General features: G+C 41.9%; 1 protein-coding gene across 6 annotated transcripts; it reads left to right on the top strand.

The window, feature by feature from the left end:
* The first annotated feature begins 162 nt into the window (after positions 1-162).
* On the top strand, positions 163-16,641 carry LOC121292240. 6 transcript variants are annotated; one of them, XM_041213980.1, is made up of 5 exons: positions 163-533; positions 1,295-1,529; positions 1,811-1,899; positions 4,547-4,679; positions 15,247-16,641. In XM_041213980.1, the coding sequence occupies exons 2-5, from the start codon at positions 1,515-1,517 to the stop codon at positions 15,451-15,453; spliced, it is 444 nt and encodes a 147-aa protein (XP_041069914.1). In that variant the 5' UTR covers positions 163-533; positions 1,295-1,514; the 3' UTR covers positions 15,454-16,641. The 6 variants fall into 6 exon arrangements, 3 of the variants coding, with proteins under 3 accessions (XP_041069914.1, XP_041069913.1, XP_041069915.1); XM_041213981.1 differs by lacking the exon at positions 163-533 and adding an exon at positions 544-1,185; XR_005946228.1 differs by lacking the exon at positions 1,811-1,899.
* The last annotated feature ends 2,342 nt before the right edge of the window (positions 16,642-18,983 follow it).

Genomic DNA, 18,983 nt, shown 5'->3' on the forward strand with positions numbered 1-18,983 from the left:
GCCAAACCAAAGCCCCCCTCCTCCTCCTCCTCCTCCTCCGGATAACCCACCTGGCGCGCCCCTATGGTCCCCCCCCCCACGCCCCCTCCGCGGGCGCGTTCCCGGGGCGCGCCCGCCCTCCAACTTTTGGACATCTTGCCCCACCCCCTTGGGCGCGCCCCCGCAGCCCGGGCGGGGGGACAAAGGTGAAGCTTTGAGCTACGCCTGGAATGTTTTATTGGGCAACGCAACAGCAGCAGAGCTGGAGGGAGGCAGCGAGGGACATTGACCATCAGCAGCACCTCGCGGCTGAAAGTCAGTCAAGTCTGATTCCGCGCAGCAAAAGTACTTGGGCTGGAGTCCGCTCCAGCCTTTCTCTGCACTTTCTGAAACTACCTATCCGAGCAAACGCCTGTTGCTGGGCAGCGTTCTGCACCTCTGGGTTGCATTTGTGGCTCGCGTCTCACGCAAGAACAAAAAAGAAACCAGAAACGTCCACCGGTTGTGGAAGGAGGGGATCTAGAACCGGGGTGGTCACACAGTTTGAAAATAAGGTGCCTCCCATTTAAGACACAGATGAGAAGGATTTTTTTTTATGGCTGAGGGAGAGAATCTTTGGAACTGTCTTCCCCTAATACCTGTGCAATGAATATTTTTCAGGCAGGGATAGATAGATTGTCGACTATCGGAGGAGGAAAAAGTTTGGGTGGGGTGTGTGCGAGGCAGAATGCGGAGTTGAGGTTACAACCAGATCAGCCATGATCTTATTGAATGTTGGAGCACTGTTGTTTGAAGGTCAACATCAGAATTATTAATTCTGACATTCAGGCAAACCACGTCTCGAACACTAAAGGCAAACAGTACTGCAAGCAAATCGGAGGGGGGGCTGTTGTATTTCCAAAAACACTCTTTCAGAATTAATCTCAACCCCATATGTAGTCAGATTTTCAGATTTACCTGCAGCAGTGGTATGCACCGCTTTTAGCGAACTCTGGGCTTCCTTCCCATTCTTAAGCAACAATGTGACACTCCTTCCTTCAGTTTAGTATTGAGCTCCTAGCTTCTGTCTTACTCATCACCACTTCACCCATTCTGATTCCTGTCGTGTCTGACTATACATTTTCCAATAATCAGTAACTGAAAACATGAATCAAAAACATTGATAAAACAAGTATTTGAGGAAGAAAGCAAATGGTGTAGACTAAGGTGCATTTCTGTTCATTTTTTTCCTGAGTACACAGGTTATTGGTCTGTTTGTGAAACACCCTCTGTGATATTTTATTAACAAAATTGACAATGTGTACTTCTATATCAGGCTTCTAATATTTCATGGATAAAACAAATGAAACAATTGTGGATCACACAGTACTGAAGAAGTCATATGGAACTGGAAACACTGGGTGGAATTTTATGCCGGATTTTACATTCCGCTAAAGTCAATGGACTTCTGAGCGGCTTGCCGCATTTTACAGCCCCAATCCCGCCACAACGGGGCTGTGAAATTCCACCCCTTAACTCTGTTTCTCTCTCCATAGATGCTGCCAGACCTGGTGAGTTTTTCCAGCATTTTCTGTTTTAATTTATTATCGCATGCCCAGCTGCCTACTCTGGCAGGTGAAAATTGGTTACCATATTCTTAAGCACACTTTCTTTCCTGGACATGTACAGTGGACTTTATGAATGCACTTTATCAACCAAACTAATCTTCAAAGACACATACCCTTCACGTGAGAATTACATGCATCACAGTGGGGAAATAACATGTTATGACAACAAATCGCATTATTTGATTTCTAGTATGTAATTTAACGTATGGCCGTATTTTCTTCAGCTGTCCCCTGTTATCAACTTGATGAATTGTACTCAGGACTGTACCGATGAAGCCTTCTACAAAGTTTATCAAACATCCACCAATGCTCGGTAAAGGGTTTAATTCAGTAATCAGCACAATAACACTATTTAAATGAGGTTACATGCAATCTTCTTCCTTTGAATGAAATGTTTACTGCTCCCCCTATGCAACCGGTTTTGCGAGATGCCCGTTTCAAAAGATAATCCCGCATTTCAAATGGATTACTGAAATCTGCTTCCACCCGAGCGAACTTTTATTACTGTCAAATCGAAGAAGGAAAATATTTTAACTAAGATAATTGTGTGTTAAATTGCAGAAGTTTTAAAAGAAAGTGTTACCATTGTTTTCAAAGAAGTTATCTTCGCATAGGATGTTGTATATTGAACATTCATAATATGCATTGAGGAAACGTGCCATATTAAAACACAAACACGATATTAGCGCCAGGACCTAATACTCAATTTATCTTATGGATTTTACTGTCATCAGTCTAATCCCCTATCTCCTCATTAAATTAGTTATAAATACAAAATATAATCCTTGAAAAACTGCAAAATGAAATGGTGGGTCTGAAAAAATAATTTTAGATTAAATACAAATATTGTGGCATACTTATTTTCTTTTCACCAATGTTTCCTGAATAAGAGCTGTTCAGTTAATCAAAATCAGTTGATGTTTCTTGTTTTAGTGGGTCCTCTTTCTCTTCATAATATGCCCAGTTGCAGCTCTCTCAGCTGCTTCAGTTCAACTCTGGATCGCACTGTTTGCATTTCAATTTCTCTTCCTCCTAAAAGCCCCCAGCTTTCTGCATATGTCTCTATTTCTGCCTTCCCTCTTCAAATCTATCTCCTCCCTAATTACCATATGTTTATACAACATATATATGATGCCCCAAACTGGTCTTGTATACCTTAAAATTGAACTCCAGTATTACTGGTGCCAGTGTTACTAATTTTTACTGGGATTTGAAAACGTTGAACTGGTTTTACCACGATCATGGTAAGTGCCACATTAATGAATTGATGAGCAACTGGGAGGCAATTATGAATTGGATGCTAGCAACTGATAATTATATTTATACTGTTAATTTAACAAGTATAGATATTTGAAAGAGCTGTGATTTGTCCAAACTTTATTATTGGGGTAGTGTTTGACTTGCCCTGTGCAAAGCTTTGTTTTGGCACCTTCTCCATTGTTCTGGCCAATGTTACTAAATACAAAAAAATGTTGCAATTGCAAAATGTAAAACACCGATGAATGGATGAAACTGACTCATCCTCTGTTGCCACAGTGTTAGATTGAACTATATCCAGGCCACAGAACATAAACAGGCCTATTCAGCCCAACTATCCCAAAGGAACCACCTTACACCTCTCTTCATCTAACTCTTTTCTCCCTTATGTGTTTACCTAACACATATATATTTAATAGAATGAAAGATGGGTCTCAGTGAGTCCCTCAGATATGAGAAAATACCAGGAAATTGAAACTGCAATATTTTGATTAGAGAAACAGGAAAAGAAAATATTTCTACATATTTAATTTATTTCCACACTATGCCCACAATATTCGTGCTTCAAATAATAAGCTTACATAAAGTGTTAATGAAAATATAATGAAATATTTTCTGTTCAGAAGTATTGAAATTGCCTTTGAGGCAGGCTATGCCAAGTATTTGTCTCTTTTCTTTCACAGATACAGCAACTTGTATTTATATAGCGCCTTTAGCATAGTTAAAAGTCCCAAGGTGCTTCACATGGGAGTTATTTGGCAAAATTTGGCACATTAAGACAGGCAATCAAATACTTGGTCAAAGATTAAGGTTTTAAGATGCCTGACTGTAACCTCATGTGAAACTATTTACGCAACTGGAAGCACTTGTATTTAACTAAGCCATTGTCAGTCGAGGAGCAGGGAGTGCAGGAGGCTGTAGACACCCCGTTTCCCCAGAAACTGAACGCCAATTTCAACCTGCTCCATCTGCCACTCCAGCATGCTCCAACGTTCGGAATGACGTCAGGAAGTTTTGGCCAATGGGGCCCTGACACCTTGACTACATTCCGAGGAGCTGAACCGTGGCACTCGCCAGCTGGCTTGAGGCTCCTGACTGGCCCAGAGCTGCGTGCAATTGCATAAAAAATAAAAAAACATTTTAAGGGCACTCTGAAGGCCTCGTTGAAAAGGGGACAAATTGGCACGAGCGCATGGGAGGAAATAATCACAATCTGTGCCAAGTGGCAGCGCCTCATCCAACAAGCCGCAATACAGTCGTAAACTAACCACATGAATTCTGTTTTGGAGAAGCCATAAAGGCAGAGGGAGAGAAAGCAGGATCCTGACTCAAGAACCTCACTTCCTCAGGGCAACTCTGCCCAAACACCAGGACTGGCCTGCTGAGCAACCTGAGGACACACAAATCATAAGACTGGCAGGCACTATCCTTGCTTTGAGGGACTGACTGACACCACCGATGTAATTGCACAGCCGTGACGCCACTCCTGTTTATGATGGTTTGATATTTCCAGGTTGAATTTCCCACTTCGCAAGGACAGGTATCCACATGACGAACATTAAAATCTGATATCTCCTTAAATACATCAACCAACTATTTTATGGATTAAGTAAACATTTCTATTGTGCCTCAGGATGATTGAATACTCTACCGTACACATTTGCTGTACAAATATTGTGACAAACTCATTCGATTTTTTTCAGGCATCGTGAAAAACTACTGTCACAACAAACACAAACCGGGCAGCTTCCTGTGTTCAGCGAACCTGAATTTTTCAGGCTAATTCTCGTTAATGACTTCAGAGCTGACCATAAAGTCAACTCCTGCACATCCGCGGTAAGTTAATTTGAAGCTGCACTCTTGATACTGCAGTTCTCATCAATCAGATGAAATGTTGTCCTTCCCACCTATCCCCAAAGATGCCACCTAATGGGTTACTTGCCTTTATTAGCTGAGGTGTAGAATACAAGAGCAGGGAGGTTATGCTGGAACTGTATAAAACGCTAGTTAGGCCACAACTGGAGTACTGTGTGCAGTTCTGGTCACCACATTATAGAAAGGATGTGATTGCACAGGAGTGGGTGCAGAGGAGATGCTGCCTCAGCTGGAGAGCCTGAACTATGAGGAAAGATTGGATAGGTGGGGTTTGTTTCCTTTGAAGCAAAGAAGGTTGAGAGGGGTCCTGATAGAGGTGTATAAGATAATGAGGGGCATAGATGTGGTGGAAAGGAAGGCACTTTTTCCATTAGTAGAGGGGTCAATAATCATGGGGCATTGATTTAAGGTAAGAGGTAGAAGGCTAAGAGGGGAGTTGAGAGATTTTTTCACCCAGAGGGTGGTGGGAATCTGGAACTCACTGCCTGAAAGGACAGTTGAGTCAGTAACTCTCGTAACATTTAAGAAGTGTTTAGATATTCACTTGAGTTGCCAAAGCCTCCAGGGTTGGAGGCTGGAAAATGAGATTAGTGTAGTCAGTTGACCGGCATGGACATGATGGGCCGAATGACCTCCTTCATAGATGGATATCAATGGGCAGAATTTTTTGATTGTCGGGCGGGCCGGTTGGGAGCGGGCACAGAGCCGATCGCCATTTTACATGGCAGGCCAATTAAGGCCCATCTAGCGTGACACGCGGCCAGTAGCGCTCAGTGCTACCTGTGTGGGTGGGGGGAGGGGGAAGAGTCGGGGCCTGCGCTCTTTCATGCATGTGCACGCAGGAGCACAGAAATCTCCGAGGCACGGAGCTGCCTGAGGGAGATTAAGTTCAAATTGAAAGCTTTAAATAAAGAAAGATTAAAATTATTTAGACATGTCCCCACGTGTGACAATGTCACATGAGCTGGGACATGTTTATGAATTGTATAAAAAATATTTATTTATTTTATAAAAGCTACAGGGAACCTCACCCCGCCCGTGGATGAGGTTTCCTGAAAAACGCGAAGGCCGCTTGGGCTCTTCGCCTGGCCCCTCCCCCAACCTTAAGGTCGGACAGGCAGCCCTGTCAATTATCTAAATTAGTCTCCTAATGGCCATAACAGGCCTTTGACAGTTTGGCCGGCGTGCGCCCGCTGAACGAAAGATTGGAATGACGTGCGGTGGTGTCAGGACACGCGTCATTTTACGCATCGGGGTGCTGGGCCAAGACCCGCCCCCGCACGCCAATGTGAAAATTCTGGCCTGTGAGTCTATTAAGTTGTTTATCTTTTTCTCTTTCAAATTCTATTTTTTCTGCATTTTCAATATTCATTATTAGTTATTTCAGTTCTTCTCTTAAGCAAAGCAAGTGCTTTGAGTTGTAGTCCATACAGAGTTGACTGATCTGATGCAGCATATCAACTGAGTGCTACTGGTCTCAATATCTCTAGGCTTTGAAAGAGAAAAAATAGCCAGGGTTGCTTTCCCTGACCACTACCCAGTGATTCCTCCTGAAAGTGTGGGTGTTTTGGCATGTATTTGGCTGTGATTATGCACATATGAACATATGATAATGATGGACAAGAAAAGACCCACTGTTCTTTCCAGCCTGTTCCACACAACTACAATGGCTTGTGCATCACAAAAAACTCCCTACCCCAAAAAGAGGCCATGTAATTTTCTTGGAGAGACAATAAAGCAAAATAAAACCCCAGGTCAATTCAAAAAAGAAAATCAGGAAAGGCCCCCTCTAAATCCCTTCTTCTTCAGCTTCCTGCATAAACAGATGCATGAGGCAGATGTTTTTGTTGTTTATTTTCCCTGGAACAGGTCACTAGCTTGAAACCAGAGGTTATAACTTGAGGGGCACCACTCCACATCAAGCATGTCTGACCAGGAGTCGCACCCACTCATTACCACCTGCCATAGGCATGTTGGAAGGATTTACAGATTCACGATCAACCTGTTTGGCCATGTTAGGAACACATCTTCCTTGGCCATCATGTCCTGGGGTGGGACTCAAACCCAGAGTTTCTGGCTCAGAGGCAGGGACACTACCCACTGCTCCACAAGACCTCCTCTCCAAATCCTTGGGTGATTAAAATTCGCCCAGGAGACCACTAGTTCTGATTGATGTCACACAGTACCTACCTTTTAGAAGAGGTGATCTCCACCTCAGCTACAAGCAAGTCCAGTTCCTGCTTGTAGGAATTTAGTGAACCAGCTTTCATTGCATGAGCCAGCAGCCAGTTCCAGAGGTCCACTCCTCTCTGGGTAAAAGAGCCACCTCATGACAACTAATAGCTCTGTGCTTGCAGAACGTGAGGTTCCCTCCATTTCAGAGTAACCTGCTAACTCAGACCATGTAGGCTCATACAGGAAAAATTACCACTTAGGTGTGGAACAGTACTCCTGACCTGAGGGGCTGAAGGGCTTGCGTCTACTGCTATTTCTTAAGTTCTTATGACAGTGCCTTCAGGAAAGGTGTGGAGGTAAAGGGTTTGGGAGGGAAAATGCATAGAATGTAAACATTATACTGATAAGATTTAGATTATGATGCAGTTAAGTGGAAGCAATATAAATACAGAAGGAAGAAAGGAATAGAATGTTCTGATGTTGGAATTAGATGAAAAGGGTGGGGGGAAGATCTTGTAGAAAATTAACACCAGCATGGACCAGTAGGGCTGAATGGCCTGATCTTCTGCTAAACATTCTATTCAATTCTATTCAATACAAAAGGCGTGTTGCCCTTTTTTGCGAGGAGATTAGTGTATAAGAACAATGAAGTCTTGCTGCAATTATCAGGCTTTGGTGAGACCATACCTGGAATACTGTGTGCAGTTTTGGTCTCCATATCTAAGGAAAGATATACTTGCATTGGAGGTGGTACAGTAAAGGTTCACTAGATTGGCTGCTGGAATGAGAGAGTTGTCCAATGATGAGAGGCTGAGTAAATTGGGCTAATGCTCCCTGGTGTTCGGAAGGTTGAGAGAGATCTCAATGAAACATATAAGATTCTGAAAGAGCTTGACAGGGTAGTCAATGAAAGGTTGTTTCCCCTAGGCCATAAGATGTAGGAGCAGAAGTAGGCCATTTGGCCCATCGAGTCTACTCTGCCATTCAATGAGATCATGGCTGATCTGATAATTCTCAACTCTACTTTCCTGCTTTTTCCCCATAACCCTTGATTCCCTTACTGATTAAAAATCTGTCTATCTCAGCCTTAATGACCCAGCCTCTACAGCCCTCTGTGGCAAATAAATCCACTGATTGACTACCCTCTGAGAGAAAAAAATCCTCCTCATCTCTGTTTTATTTGGGCACCCCTTCCTCTGAACTTATGCCCTCTGGTCCTAGACTGTCCCACAAGGGGAAGCAACCTCTCAGCATCTAGCCTGTCATGCCCCCCCTAACTATCTTACATGTTTCAATAAGATCGCCTCTTATTCTTCTAAACTCCAATGAGTACAGGTCCAACCTACTCAACCTATCCTCATAAGAAAATCCCTCCATAACCGGGATCAACCTAGTGAACCTTCCCTGGACTGTTTCCAATGCCAGTATATCTTTCCTTAGGTAAGGGACCAAAATTGTTCACAGTATTATAGGTGTGGTGCCTTGCATAGTTTTAGCAAGACTTCCCTATTTTTATACTCCATTCCCTTTACAATAGAGGCCAACATTCCATTTGTCTTCCCTATTACCTGTTCAACTTGTATGCTAGCTTTTTGGGATTCATGCACGAAGACTCCCAAATCCCTCTTTGCTGCAGCTTTCTGCAGTCTTTCTCCATTTAAATAATATTCAGCTCCTCTATTCTTCCTGCCAAAGTGCATAACCTCATATTTCCCACATTACATTCCATCTGCCAAGTTTTTGCCCACTCACTTAACTTGTTTATATCCCTCTGTAGACTCTGTGTCATCCTTACTACCTGCCTTCCCACCTATTTTTATGTCATCCCCAAACTTGGTGAAAGTACATTCACTTCCCTCATCTAAGTTATTAATATATATTGTAAATAATTGAGGCCCCAGCACTGATCCTTGTGGAACACCACTAGTTACAAGTTCCCATCCCAAAAATGCGCCCCTTATTCCAACTCTTTGTCTTCTATTAGCCAATCCTCTATCCATGCCAATATACTACCCCAACACCATGGGCTCTTACCTTATTAAGTAGCCTTATGTGTGGTACCTTAGCGAACGCCTTTTGGAAATCCAAATATATTGCACCTACTGGTTCCCCGTTATCTATTCTGCTTATTACCTCCTCAAAGAATTCTAAAAAATTTGTCAGGCATGATTTCCCCTTCATGAATCTATGCTGATTCTGCTTGATTAGGTTATGTATTGCTAAATGCTCTGCTATTACACCCTTTATAATAGACGCCAATGTTTTCCCAATGACAGATGTTAAGCTAACTGGCCTATAGTTACCTGTTTTTGTCTCCCTCCCATTTTAAATAAGGGTGTTACATTGGCCATTCTCTAATCCTCTGGGACTTTTCCAAAATCAAAGGATTCTTGGAAGATTACTACCAGTGCATCCACTATCTCTGTAGCTACCTGGCCGGAGGAATCTAAAACACTGGCGCGCAGTTTCAGGAAAAGGGGTTGATTAATTAGGACTGAGATGAGGAGAAATTTATTCACTCAGAGGGTTGTGAATCTTTGAAATTCTTTACCCCATGGACTTGTGGCTGTTCCTTTAAGTATATTCAAGGCTGGGATAGTTGGACTTTTTATCTTTCATGGAACCAAGGGATACGGGGTCCATTCCATCCTGCTTCTGTATACTCTTCTGTAAACTTAATAGCAGTACAAATATTTCCTTAATGAACCTAAACTCAGCTCAGCAATCCACAGCACTCAACCTTATCAATAGCCCCCAATTTTAATTGCTGCACCCTTGGTGGCCATGTTTTCAGTTGCCTAGGCTCTAAACTTTGAAATTTCCTTCCTAAACCTCTCCACTTCCCTGCCTTTCTTTCCTTCTTTAAGACGCTTCTTAAAATCTATCCCTCTGACCAAGCTTTTGGCCATCTCCCCATGTGGCTTGGTGTCAAATCTTGCTTCAGCTTGCGAAGTGCATTGGGGACGTTTTATTCCGCTAAAGGTCCCATACAAATAAGAGTTGTTGTTGTAACCTATTATGTGGCATCTTGACGAAGGCTTTTTGAAGATCAACCTTAAAAATGTTGACTGGGCTACTGAAACCAACTTTCTCAAACAAAATATCAGTTACGCTGCTGAGACGTACTTATATATTTTGTGCCGTTAGGTGCTTCTGGGTACAAATAACAAGTATTCAAAAAGAAACCCCAATGGCTGTGGGCTGGGAGGTACAACAGTGTACTAGTGCACTTTTGTACTGAGTCACAGAATGGTGAAGCACCAAGGTTCACTAGAGCTCTGATCTTTGGTTGGACATAATCTTGGAAGGGTCATCACATGACCTCCTGTTGTACAAATTTTGGACTCAAATTTAAACTCAAATTCTGAGAGTCTTCACTCACTTCATATTAATCCGTCCTTTTGAGACTTTGGCCATTCAGGGTATCAGGAGATAGTCTGATATCATAATATCAGAAAACATTTATTAAGTAACAAAAGATAGCACTTAACAGAATTAAGCAGCAACTTTACTGAGTCAATGCAGGTCTTGCTTCCCGATTAGATCTTGGGCACAAGGCAACACATGGTTTTTCCTCTCCGTCACTTCTGCGATCTTCTGTCCCCAGTTGGAAAGCAGCCTCTTGCTGCGATGATTCTTTAGCTTCAAACTCTGTGCACCTTGCTGCTGGAAGCTGGTGCTTATTAACCCTTTCTGATACTTTGCCTATCCTTGTGATCAATGGTGTTCTTGGTCTCTGATTGGTTCCTGCAGTACATGATCAGTCACTGATTGGTTATGGCAGTGCATGATCAGTCTGATCATGATTGATTTCTTGAGGGTGGCAGTCATCTACAGATGTCACTTCCTAATATTGCCTGACTGGTTTCCTAAGGTGTGAGCTAGCTGTAGAACAGTCCCTCCGACTATAGTGTTTTTCTGTTTTTTCATTAAATTTTATAGCTTTCTACTAAGATTATTCGGGCACTTTATGAAAGTTTCTTTGTCTGCTTATTTGAGATAAGACAGCGTGCGATGTCAGATTCTGATGATTAACCTTTGGACTCCACATCCAATACGTCTAATTGATGTATAGGTATTAATATTGCACGTCCCTGAAGAATTCTCATTAAGGTAGGCACTTATCAGTGTTTTGATTGAAAGAACTCCTTCATTGGTGTGGAGTGGTTGCTGGTGCTTGGCACAAGTTAATCAAAAATAACAAAAGAGTAGAGAGTGGCACACAGCCTTAAAACTAATACAGAAATTACAAAGTTACTTTGTATATAAAATCTGCACAAAGCACGTACAAAATCAGTGCATAAAGGCAATCAGTGTGTAAAGATGAGGTAGGAAGATATCCTTATAAAATATAGCAGGATACATTCAATCGTTACATGTTTATAAGTAATAACAGCAAAATAACTACACTACATTGCTACAAGACTGATTAAAGAACCTAATTCTTAAGCTTACAGAACCAGCAATACAAAGGCCTGTTAAATAATTTGAAAGAAAGTGAATGCTGCTATTTAAGACATTACTGTGCAATTAATAAGTTAATGCCGTGTTAAAAGACTAAACAAATTTAAGACACAGAACTGAAGGTTTGAAATCTTCCTGCAATTGTTTCAGACAATCCCTCCTAACTCAAATATAGCTGATAGTTCCAGTCCTTAGCTCATTCAACCTGCCTCCAACCATCCCATTCATTACACTACTCCCATTGGCTGCCCAACATGCTCATACCCAAAGCTCAACATCTCCCCAAGCCAGTTGGAAACCAATTAGATGCGTTACCTGAGCGCACATGGAAATAAATAATTACAATTTGATAGCCATTACGGAGATATGGCAGCAGGAGAACATGGATTGGGACCTAAATATTGAAGGGTACAGGATATTTAGAAAGGACAGGAAGCGAGGAAAAGATGGAGGGGTAGCTCTGTTAGTTAATGGTGGTATTAGCACAATAGAGAGGGATGACCTAAGTTCAGGAAACCAGGATGTGGAAACGGTTTGCGTAGAGATGAGAAATGATAAAGGCAAGAAATTACTTGTGGGAGTTGTGTACAGGCCCCCTAACAGTCATGGAATGATAGGGTTGAGCATAAAGGAAGAAATAATTGGAGCTTGTCAGAAAGGCACGGCAATAATCATGGGAGATTTTAATTTACTTATAAACTGGAAAAGTCAGATGGGCAAAGATAACCAAACATGGTTAACTAGAAAGTTTAAAGATATTATCAAACTTTAAAAAAATGCATATAATTGTGCAAAGATAGCTGAAAGACCAGAAGATTGGACAGAATATAAGGAACAGCAAAGAATGACTAAAAGACTAATAAGGAGGGAAAAATTAGAGTATGAGAGGAGGCTAACCAGAAATATAAAAACTGATAGTAAGAGTTCTTATAAATTTAAAAAGTGAGCACTGGTCCGATAGAAAGTGAGTCTGGAGAATTGATTATGGAAAACAATGACATGGCAGATGAACAGGTATTTTGCATAGTTTCCATTATACAGGATACAAGTAACATCCCAGAAGCAGCTATAAACCAGGAAATGAAAGTGGGGAAGGAAGTCAAGAAAATTACAGTCAGCAGAGAAGTGATACTGAGTAATTTGTTGGAGCTGTGGGCTGACAAGAGCCTGGGTCCTGATGGACTTCATCCTTGGGTCTTAAACGAAGTGTCGAGTGAGATAGTTGATGCATTGGTATTAATTTTCCAAAACCCCCTCGATTCGGGGAAGCCCCATTAGATTGGAAGATAGCAAATTTAACTCCATTATTCAAAAAGTGGGAGAGATAGAAAGCAGGAAACTACAGGCCAGTTAGCTTAACATCTGTCATAGGGAAGATGTTAGAATCTGTTATTAAATAAGTTACAGCAGGGCACTTGAATAAGCTTGAGGTCATCAGACAGAGTCAACATGGTTTTGTGAAAGGGAAATTGTGTTTACACAACTTAGAACTTAGTGGAGTTCTTTGTCTAAGTAACATGTGCTGTGGATACAGGGGAACCAGTGGATGTACTGTACTTAGATTTCCAAGAGGCATTTGATAAAGTGCCACATCAAAGGTTATTGTGGAAAACAAAAACTCGTGATATAGGGGGTAACATATTGGCATGGATAGGAGATTGGCTGGTTAACAGGAAGTAGAGAGTAGGCATAAATGGGTCTTTTTCAGGTTGGCAAGATGTAACGAGTGGTGTGCCACAGGGATCAGTGCTGGGGTCTCAACTGTTTACAATTTATATAAATGGCTTAGATGAAGGGATGGTTGCCAAATTTGCTGATGGCACAAAGATAGGTAGGAACATAAGTTGTAAGGAAGACATAAGGAGGCTAAGTTAGGTTAAGCGAGTGGGCAAAGATCTGGCAGATGGAGTTTAATGTGGGAAAATGTGAAATTGTCCATTTTTGCAGGAAGAATAAAAGAGAAGCATATTATCTAAATGGTCAGAGCTCTGAGGTGCAGAGGGATCTGGATGTCCTTGTGCATGATTCACAAAGGCTAGTATGTAAGTACAGCAAGTAATTAGAAAAGCTAATAGAATGTTATCATTTATTGTGCAGAGAATTGAATAAAAAAGTAGGGAGATTATGCTTCTGTTGTACAGGGAATTGGTGAGACCACATTTGGAGTACTGTGTACAGCATTAGTCACTGCCATGAAGGTATAATAATTTTCATAATATTTTTCTGGTTTATTGTAAAGTAGGTTTGTGGGGTTAAGTATAGTTAGGTTTGTCTGTGTGATGTAATAACATTTGGAGTCAAGTAGACACATCAAAAGAAGCTAGGTGCTTGATATGCTAATGAGTAGATATGGATGTTGGCTTACCATGTAAGGTGTGAAGGAAATTTGCATTTTTAAATAGATGAAGAGAAATTTGGATTTCAAAGGCATCTTAGACTGTTTACAAATAGCCATATAAGCAAGGTTAAGGAGTATGTTTATTTTTCCCAAAGGTTACTGACAATAAATAGTAGCAATGTGAAAGTTTTTATATTGTGAGGAGACAGTCTCAAAGACAAGTAAAACAATAAAATTTACATATTGGAAGAGAGAAATATAAAAAGGAGAATGAGGCAATGTATCAGAAGAAGCATTGTGAGATTTAGCAGAAGTGTGAGAAATAGCCTTAATGAAACTTCCAGTATTTGTGCAGAAGTCTGCTGTCTACCAAAACTGAAGCTAGGAAAAAGTCATTTGGAATTCCACTGTCCAGGTTATTGTGTTAATTTGCTGGATCTGTTTAAAATCTAAAATCTATGTTTGGACCTTTGCATTAAAGGGGATGTAACTGGGAGTCATTATAGTAGTAAGAGTTATGATAGGAGTTTAGGAGTTATTATAGTAATAATTTGTAAAGAAGGATGTAAATGCGTTGGAAGCAGTTCAGAGAATGTTTATGAGGCTAATACCTGGAATGGGTTGGTTGTCTTACTGAGGAAAGGTTGGACAGACTAGGCTTGTATCCACTGGAGTTTAGAGGAGTAAGAGGCGACTTGATTGAAACATATAAGATCCTGAGGGGTCTTGACAGGGTGGATGTGGAGAGGATGTTTCCTCTTGTGGGAGAATCTAGAACTAGGGGTCACTGTTTAAAAACAAGGGGTTGCCCATTTAAAACAGAGATGAAGCAAATTTTTTTCTCTCAGAGGGTCGTGAGTCTTTGGAACTCTCTTCCTGAAAAGGTGGTGGAAGCAGAGTCTTTGAATATTTTTAAGGCAGAGGTGGATAGATTCTTGGTGAGCTAGGGGGTGATAAGTATTGGTGGTAGGTGGGATGCAGATTTGAGGTTACTTTCAGATCAGCCATGATCTTATTAAATGGCGGAGGAGGCTCGAGGGGCTGAATGGCCTACTCCTGCTCCTTGTTCATATGTTCCTAACTGATTGGATAATTTTTGACTGTCAATCAACAGCTGTTTTTTCCACATTTCATAATCAACAAAGTGTTGAAATTATTTCTTTTCAAAAAGAGGATTTTTTTATTTCCCCTATGATTTTACCCGCTGGTCTCTTGCAGCAGTGTTCTGGAGATTAGCATTTGGTTCCTGGAGACTCCAGTGCATTCCTGGAGATTTGACAACATTCCACAATTTCAGATTATGCTCCAGGAGGAGGAGGTATTCCACACCCTCCACCTCTCCTCCCCCTCAAAAAGGACAGAAATCGGGAGAAAGACTCCAGCAGACTACTCCAAGTAGCTCCCAGCAGGCATCTTAAAGGCAGTGTGTACAGGGAGACCTGACAGTTAACCTGTGGATTAAGTTAATCTAGGGGGTGAGGGAGGGATAGGGGTAGCGCGGGAGCATATAAGCAAATAAAAATTGAAGCAAACTTCTTTTTCCTTCCTCAGTTCTCTGCCCAAAGACAGTGCCACAACCTCCACCACAGGTACGGCAAGGAAGCAGGTCCGAAATCCATCTCAGCCAGCATGGAGATTGGCACCAATCTGACCCACATCCAGCCAACTGAACCAACCAGCCGCCCACTGCCCCCTGCCAAGGAGACCTGTGGCAACATGCACTTTTACATACATTTTGCAGTCCAGAGCTATAAATAGTGATTGTAGAGGTTCCAATTTTCTTTTTGTCACGGGGCTGATCAGGAATCTCTCTCACTCTTACTGCTTGCCATTGGCATGTGTTGGAACAAGTTACAGGTTGATAATCAATCTGTTTGGCCACATTATGAACACATCTCCCTTGGTCATCAACTCCTGGAGTGGGACTTGAGCCTGGAACATCTGGCTGAAAGCCAGGGACACTATCACGGTACTAGAAGACAACCTGGAAGCAGACTAAGGATATGAATTAGAATGGTAAACATTGCAGTGTATCTTCATTAACTTTTGGCATAGATGTCCTTTAGCAGAAATCAAGATGTTGGACCATATTTTTAAAATGTTAAAATGGGCTTCCTAGGTTATTTAGTTTTGCCAAACAAAATATTTTACACCAATATGATGAACTTCAGTTACATAGATAGCTTGGAGAACTTGGGACTCTTTTCCTTGGACAAGAGAAACCATTGATAGGGTTATTCAAAACCATAAAGGATCTGGACAGGGTCTAGATAGGGAGAAGCGGTTCCCATTAGTGGAAGGATTGATAATGAGAGGGCACAGATTTAAGGTAATTGGCAAAAGAAACAGCAGAGGCAGGTGGAGAAACTTTTTCATGCAGCAAGTGGTTAGGATCTAGATTGCGCTGCCTAAGATGCAGGTTCAATGAAGGCTTTCAAGAAGCAATTAGATTGTTATCTGAAAAGGAAGAAAGAGCGGGGCTACATGGAGAAGGCAGGGGAATGGCACCATATAGGTAAATTGCTCGTACGGAGAGTCGATTCAGATACAACAGGTTGAATGGCCTCCTTTTGTGCGATAACAATTCTGTGATTCAGTGTAGAGGAGAAAAATAAGAAAGCTTTCAAAGACTTTGATTTTTTTGGTGTAGAAAGATTTTGGGGTCGAAATTTCTCTTGGACAGTGTCATAAAATGGCATCATTGTATACAGCACCTGATAATTAATTCCATTGCAGTCTTGTGTCATCACCTCAGATGATCTTCTAACCCTTAGTGTTTAATTTGCACACTTAACCAAGTATCCTAGTCACTGTCTGCTCCTCTAATATTGCCTGACAGTAGATGAAAGTGGGAAGTGCAAACGTAAAGCTGATGCCTAATATTCAAACAACTGGATTGTTCCCTCTCCTCAAACTGTGGAGTCTAAATAAACTGTATTCAAGAAAAATTGCAGTTGGCTTGTGTTTACTCAAAAAGGAATGTGATTAGAAAACAACGTTGACACTTGATGTTTAACAGAACTGCTGAGTGTGTGTTCGTAGGGAGGTCGTTGTACTCAAATGAAAAAATTGAGATGCACATTGATACAGCACAGGGTATACAAGAGCCAATGGGAAGTGGGGGGCATGAAACTGGGGGCTGGTAGCACCCATCGTTTAGATGCTACAAAAGCTGTTTGAGGACCAAAATGGTGTCCAGTACACCCACGCACACTTTTGCCTCATCTTGGCGAAGGACAAGCAAGAGGCCTTCTGTACTCACATCTGAATCAGAGAATCATAGAAACTTACAGCACAGTAGGAGGCCAGTCAGCCCATCATTCCCAGACTGGTTCTTTTAAAGAACAATCACACTTAGTCTCACACGCCTCCTTTTTGTCCTTGACCCTGTAAATTTCTCGTCCGATACCTGCCCAACTCCCTTTTAAAATTATATATGGAATCTTATATATGCACCTTGTTTGCAAGTAGAGTGTTTCAGATCCTGACAACGCTCTTTAAAAAATTCTCATTGTTCCCCATCTAGATTTCTTTTCAATGAGTTTGAATTTACAACCTCCGGTTAACGACCCATGGCATTAGCCCTTTTTCATGTGCAAATAAGGGGTTAACACCTGCTTTTTGTTCTATCTACAACTTGGCTTGAGCAGCCAGCATGACTTTGGAAAAAACACTAAACACCACATAAAAAGAAATGATAAGTGCTTACTATAATCAGTGCTGCCTTCAGTCCTGAGGTCTCTGTCCCAACCTGATTTTCCCACCTGACCCTGGCCTCCTAGCTCCCTCCCTGCCAGCATCTACTGTGACACTACTCCCGAGCCCTGAGACCTTCCTACCTGACTGCTCCATCAAACCCTGATCAAGTACTGCAAAGCACACTAGTTCCTCCTCCAGACTCTCGCAATCCACCCCAATCGCTGATATAAAAACTAGGAGCAGGAGTAGGCCATTTGGCCCCTTAAGCCAGCTCGGTCATTCAATTAGATGATGGCTGATCTGATTGTGGCCTTAAGTCCACTTTGTTGTCTGTCCCCATAACCCTTGACGACCTTGTTGATGAAAAATCTGCCTAACTCAGTCTTGAATAAATTCAATGACCCGGCCTCCACTGTTCTCTGTGGCAGTGAATTCCATAGATTAACGGCCTCAGAGAAGAAATTCCTTCTCTTCTCCATCTTAAATGGGACACTCCTTATTTTGAAACTGTGCCCCCCTAGTTTCTTTAACCTAGAAGCATCCTTTCAGCATCTACCCTGTCAAACCCCCTCAGAATCTTATATGTTTCAATCAGATTACCTATCATTCTTCTGAACTCTAATGAGTATAGGCCCAACACACTCGACCTTTCCTCACAAGACGATGTCTTCATCTCAGGGATCAACCTGGTGAACCTTTGCTGTACAATCTCCATTGCAAGTATGGAAGCTGGAAATTGGAGGCATTAGTCTGTGTGTACTCCTCCTGTTGGGCCATCTGCATGTCAGGAGATCTGAGGCCCAAAGCCCAGGCTCTTTGGTCCTCCCCATTTTAGTGTGGGCAGTTATCACTGTGCATGAGAGGCACCTAAAAATAGGAATGCTCGAATTTCTAAGCCAGTGATCCTAAACAAAAGAACTGACAGGCTTTTTGTCTGGAGCTGCAGATGTGGGAATAGCTTTTAGTAGAGCAGCAGGAGATCAAAGGGTCCTCTCCCAGCTTGTGCAATCTTTAATGGGAATTCAGATGGCTGGAACTCTGGGTTAGAGCCAGAGCAGCTATTACATTAGCATTCAACTTGAAATAGCTCATATAATTTTCCTGCATTTATTACTAAAGGTGTCACCATTATCAATGTCAAAGTTTGGCCAAGTGGTGCAAAGAACACTTTGAAAGTAGAAATCACATCTTCAGAGTGCTGATCCTTGATCTGCTATTAACACATTCTGCTAACTGATCTTTATGCCACTATTAACACCTGCTTTAGCCTTTAACATTATCATTACCACTCCATGGCATCTTTGTCAAATCTTTCCTGAGCTCCTACCTATCCCTGACATTCTATTTTGCCCACCTGCTCCACCCCCTTTCTTCAAAGGTATAAAACCCATCACATTTCTACTACTCTTCAGCTCTGAAGAAGAGTCATACAGACTTGACATGTTAACTCTGTTTCTGTCGCCACTGGTGCTGTCAGATGTGCTGAGTTTTTCCTGCATTTTCTGTTTTAATTTTCTTCAAATTCCTGTCTGCTTCAGAAGTGATTGGATGGCGTTCCTTTAGGAATGGAAGCAGAGACTCCCATTCCC

This window comes from Carcharodon carcharias, chromosome 20, assembly GCF_017639515.1.
Source record: "Carcharodon carcharias isolate sCarCar2 chromosome 20, sCarCar2.pri, whole genome shotgun sequence".
In the NCBI taxonomy this organism is placed as follows: domain Eukaryota; kingdom Metazoa; phylum Chordata; class Chondrichthyes; order Lamniformes; family Lamnidae; genus Carcharodon; species Carcharodon carcharias.

Excerpts from the sequence above, each read along its gene's own strand:
- LOC121292240 (XM_041213979.1), top strand. The coding sequence starts at position 210 with ATGTTTTATTGGGCAACGCAACAGCAGCAGAGCTGGAGGGAGGCAGCG. Across the intron at positions 534-1,810 it reads TCACACAGTTTGAAAATAAG|CTGTCCCCTGTTATCAACTT; the intron begins GTGCCTCCCATT and ends TATTTTCTTCAG. Across the intron at positions 4,680-15,246 it reads TCAACTCCTGCACATCCGCG|TTCTCTGCCCAAAGACAGTG; the intron begins GTAAGTTAATTT and ends TTCCTTCCTCAG.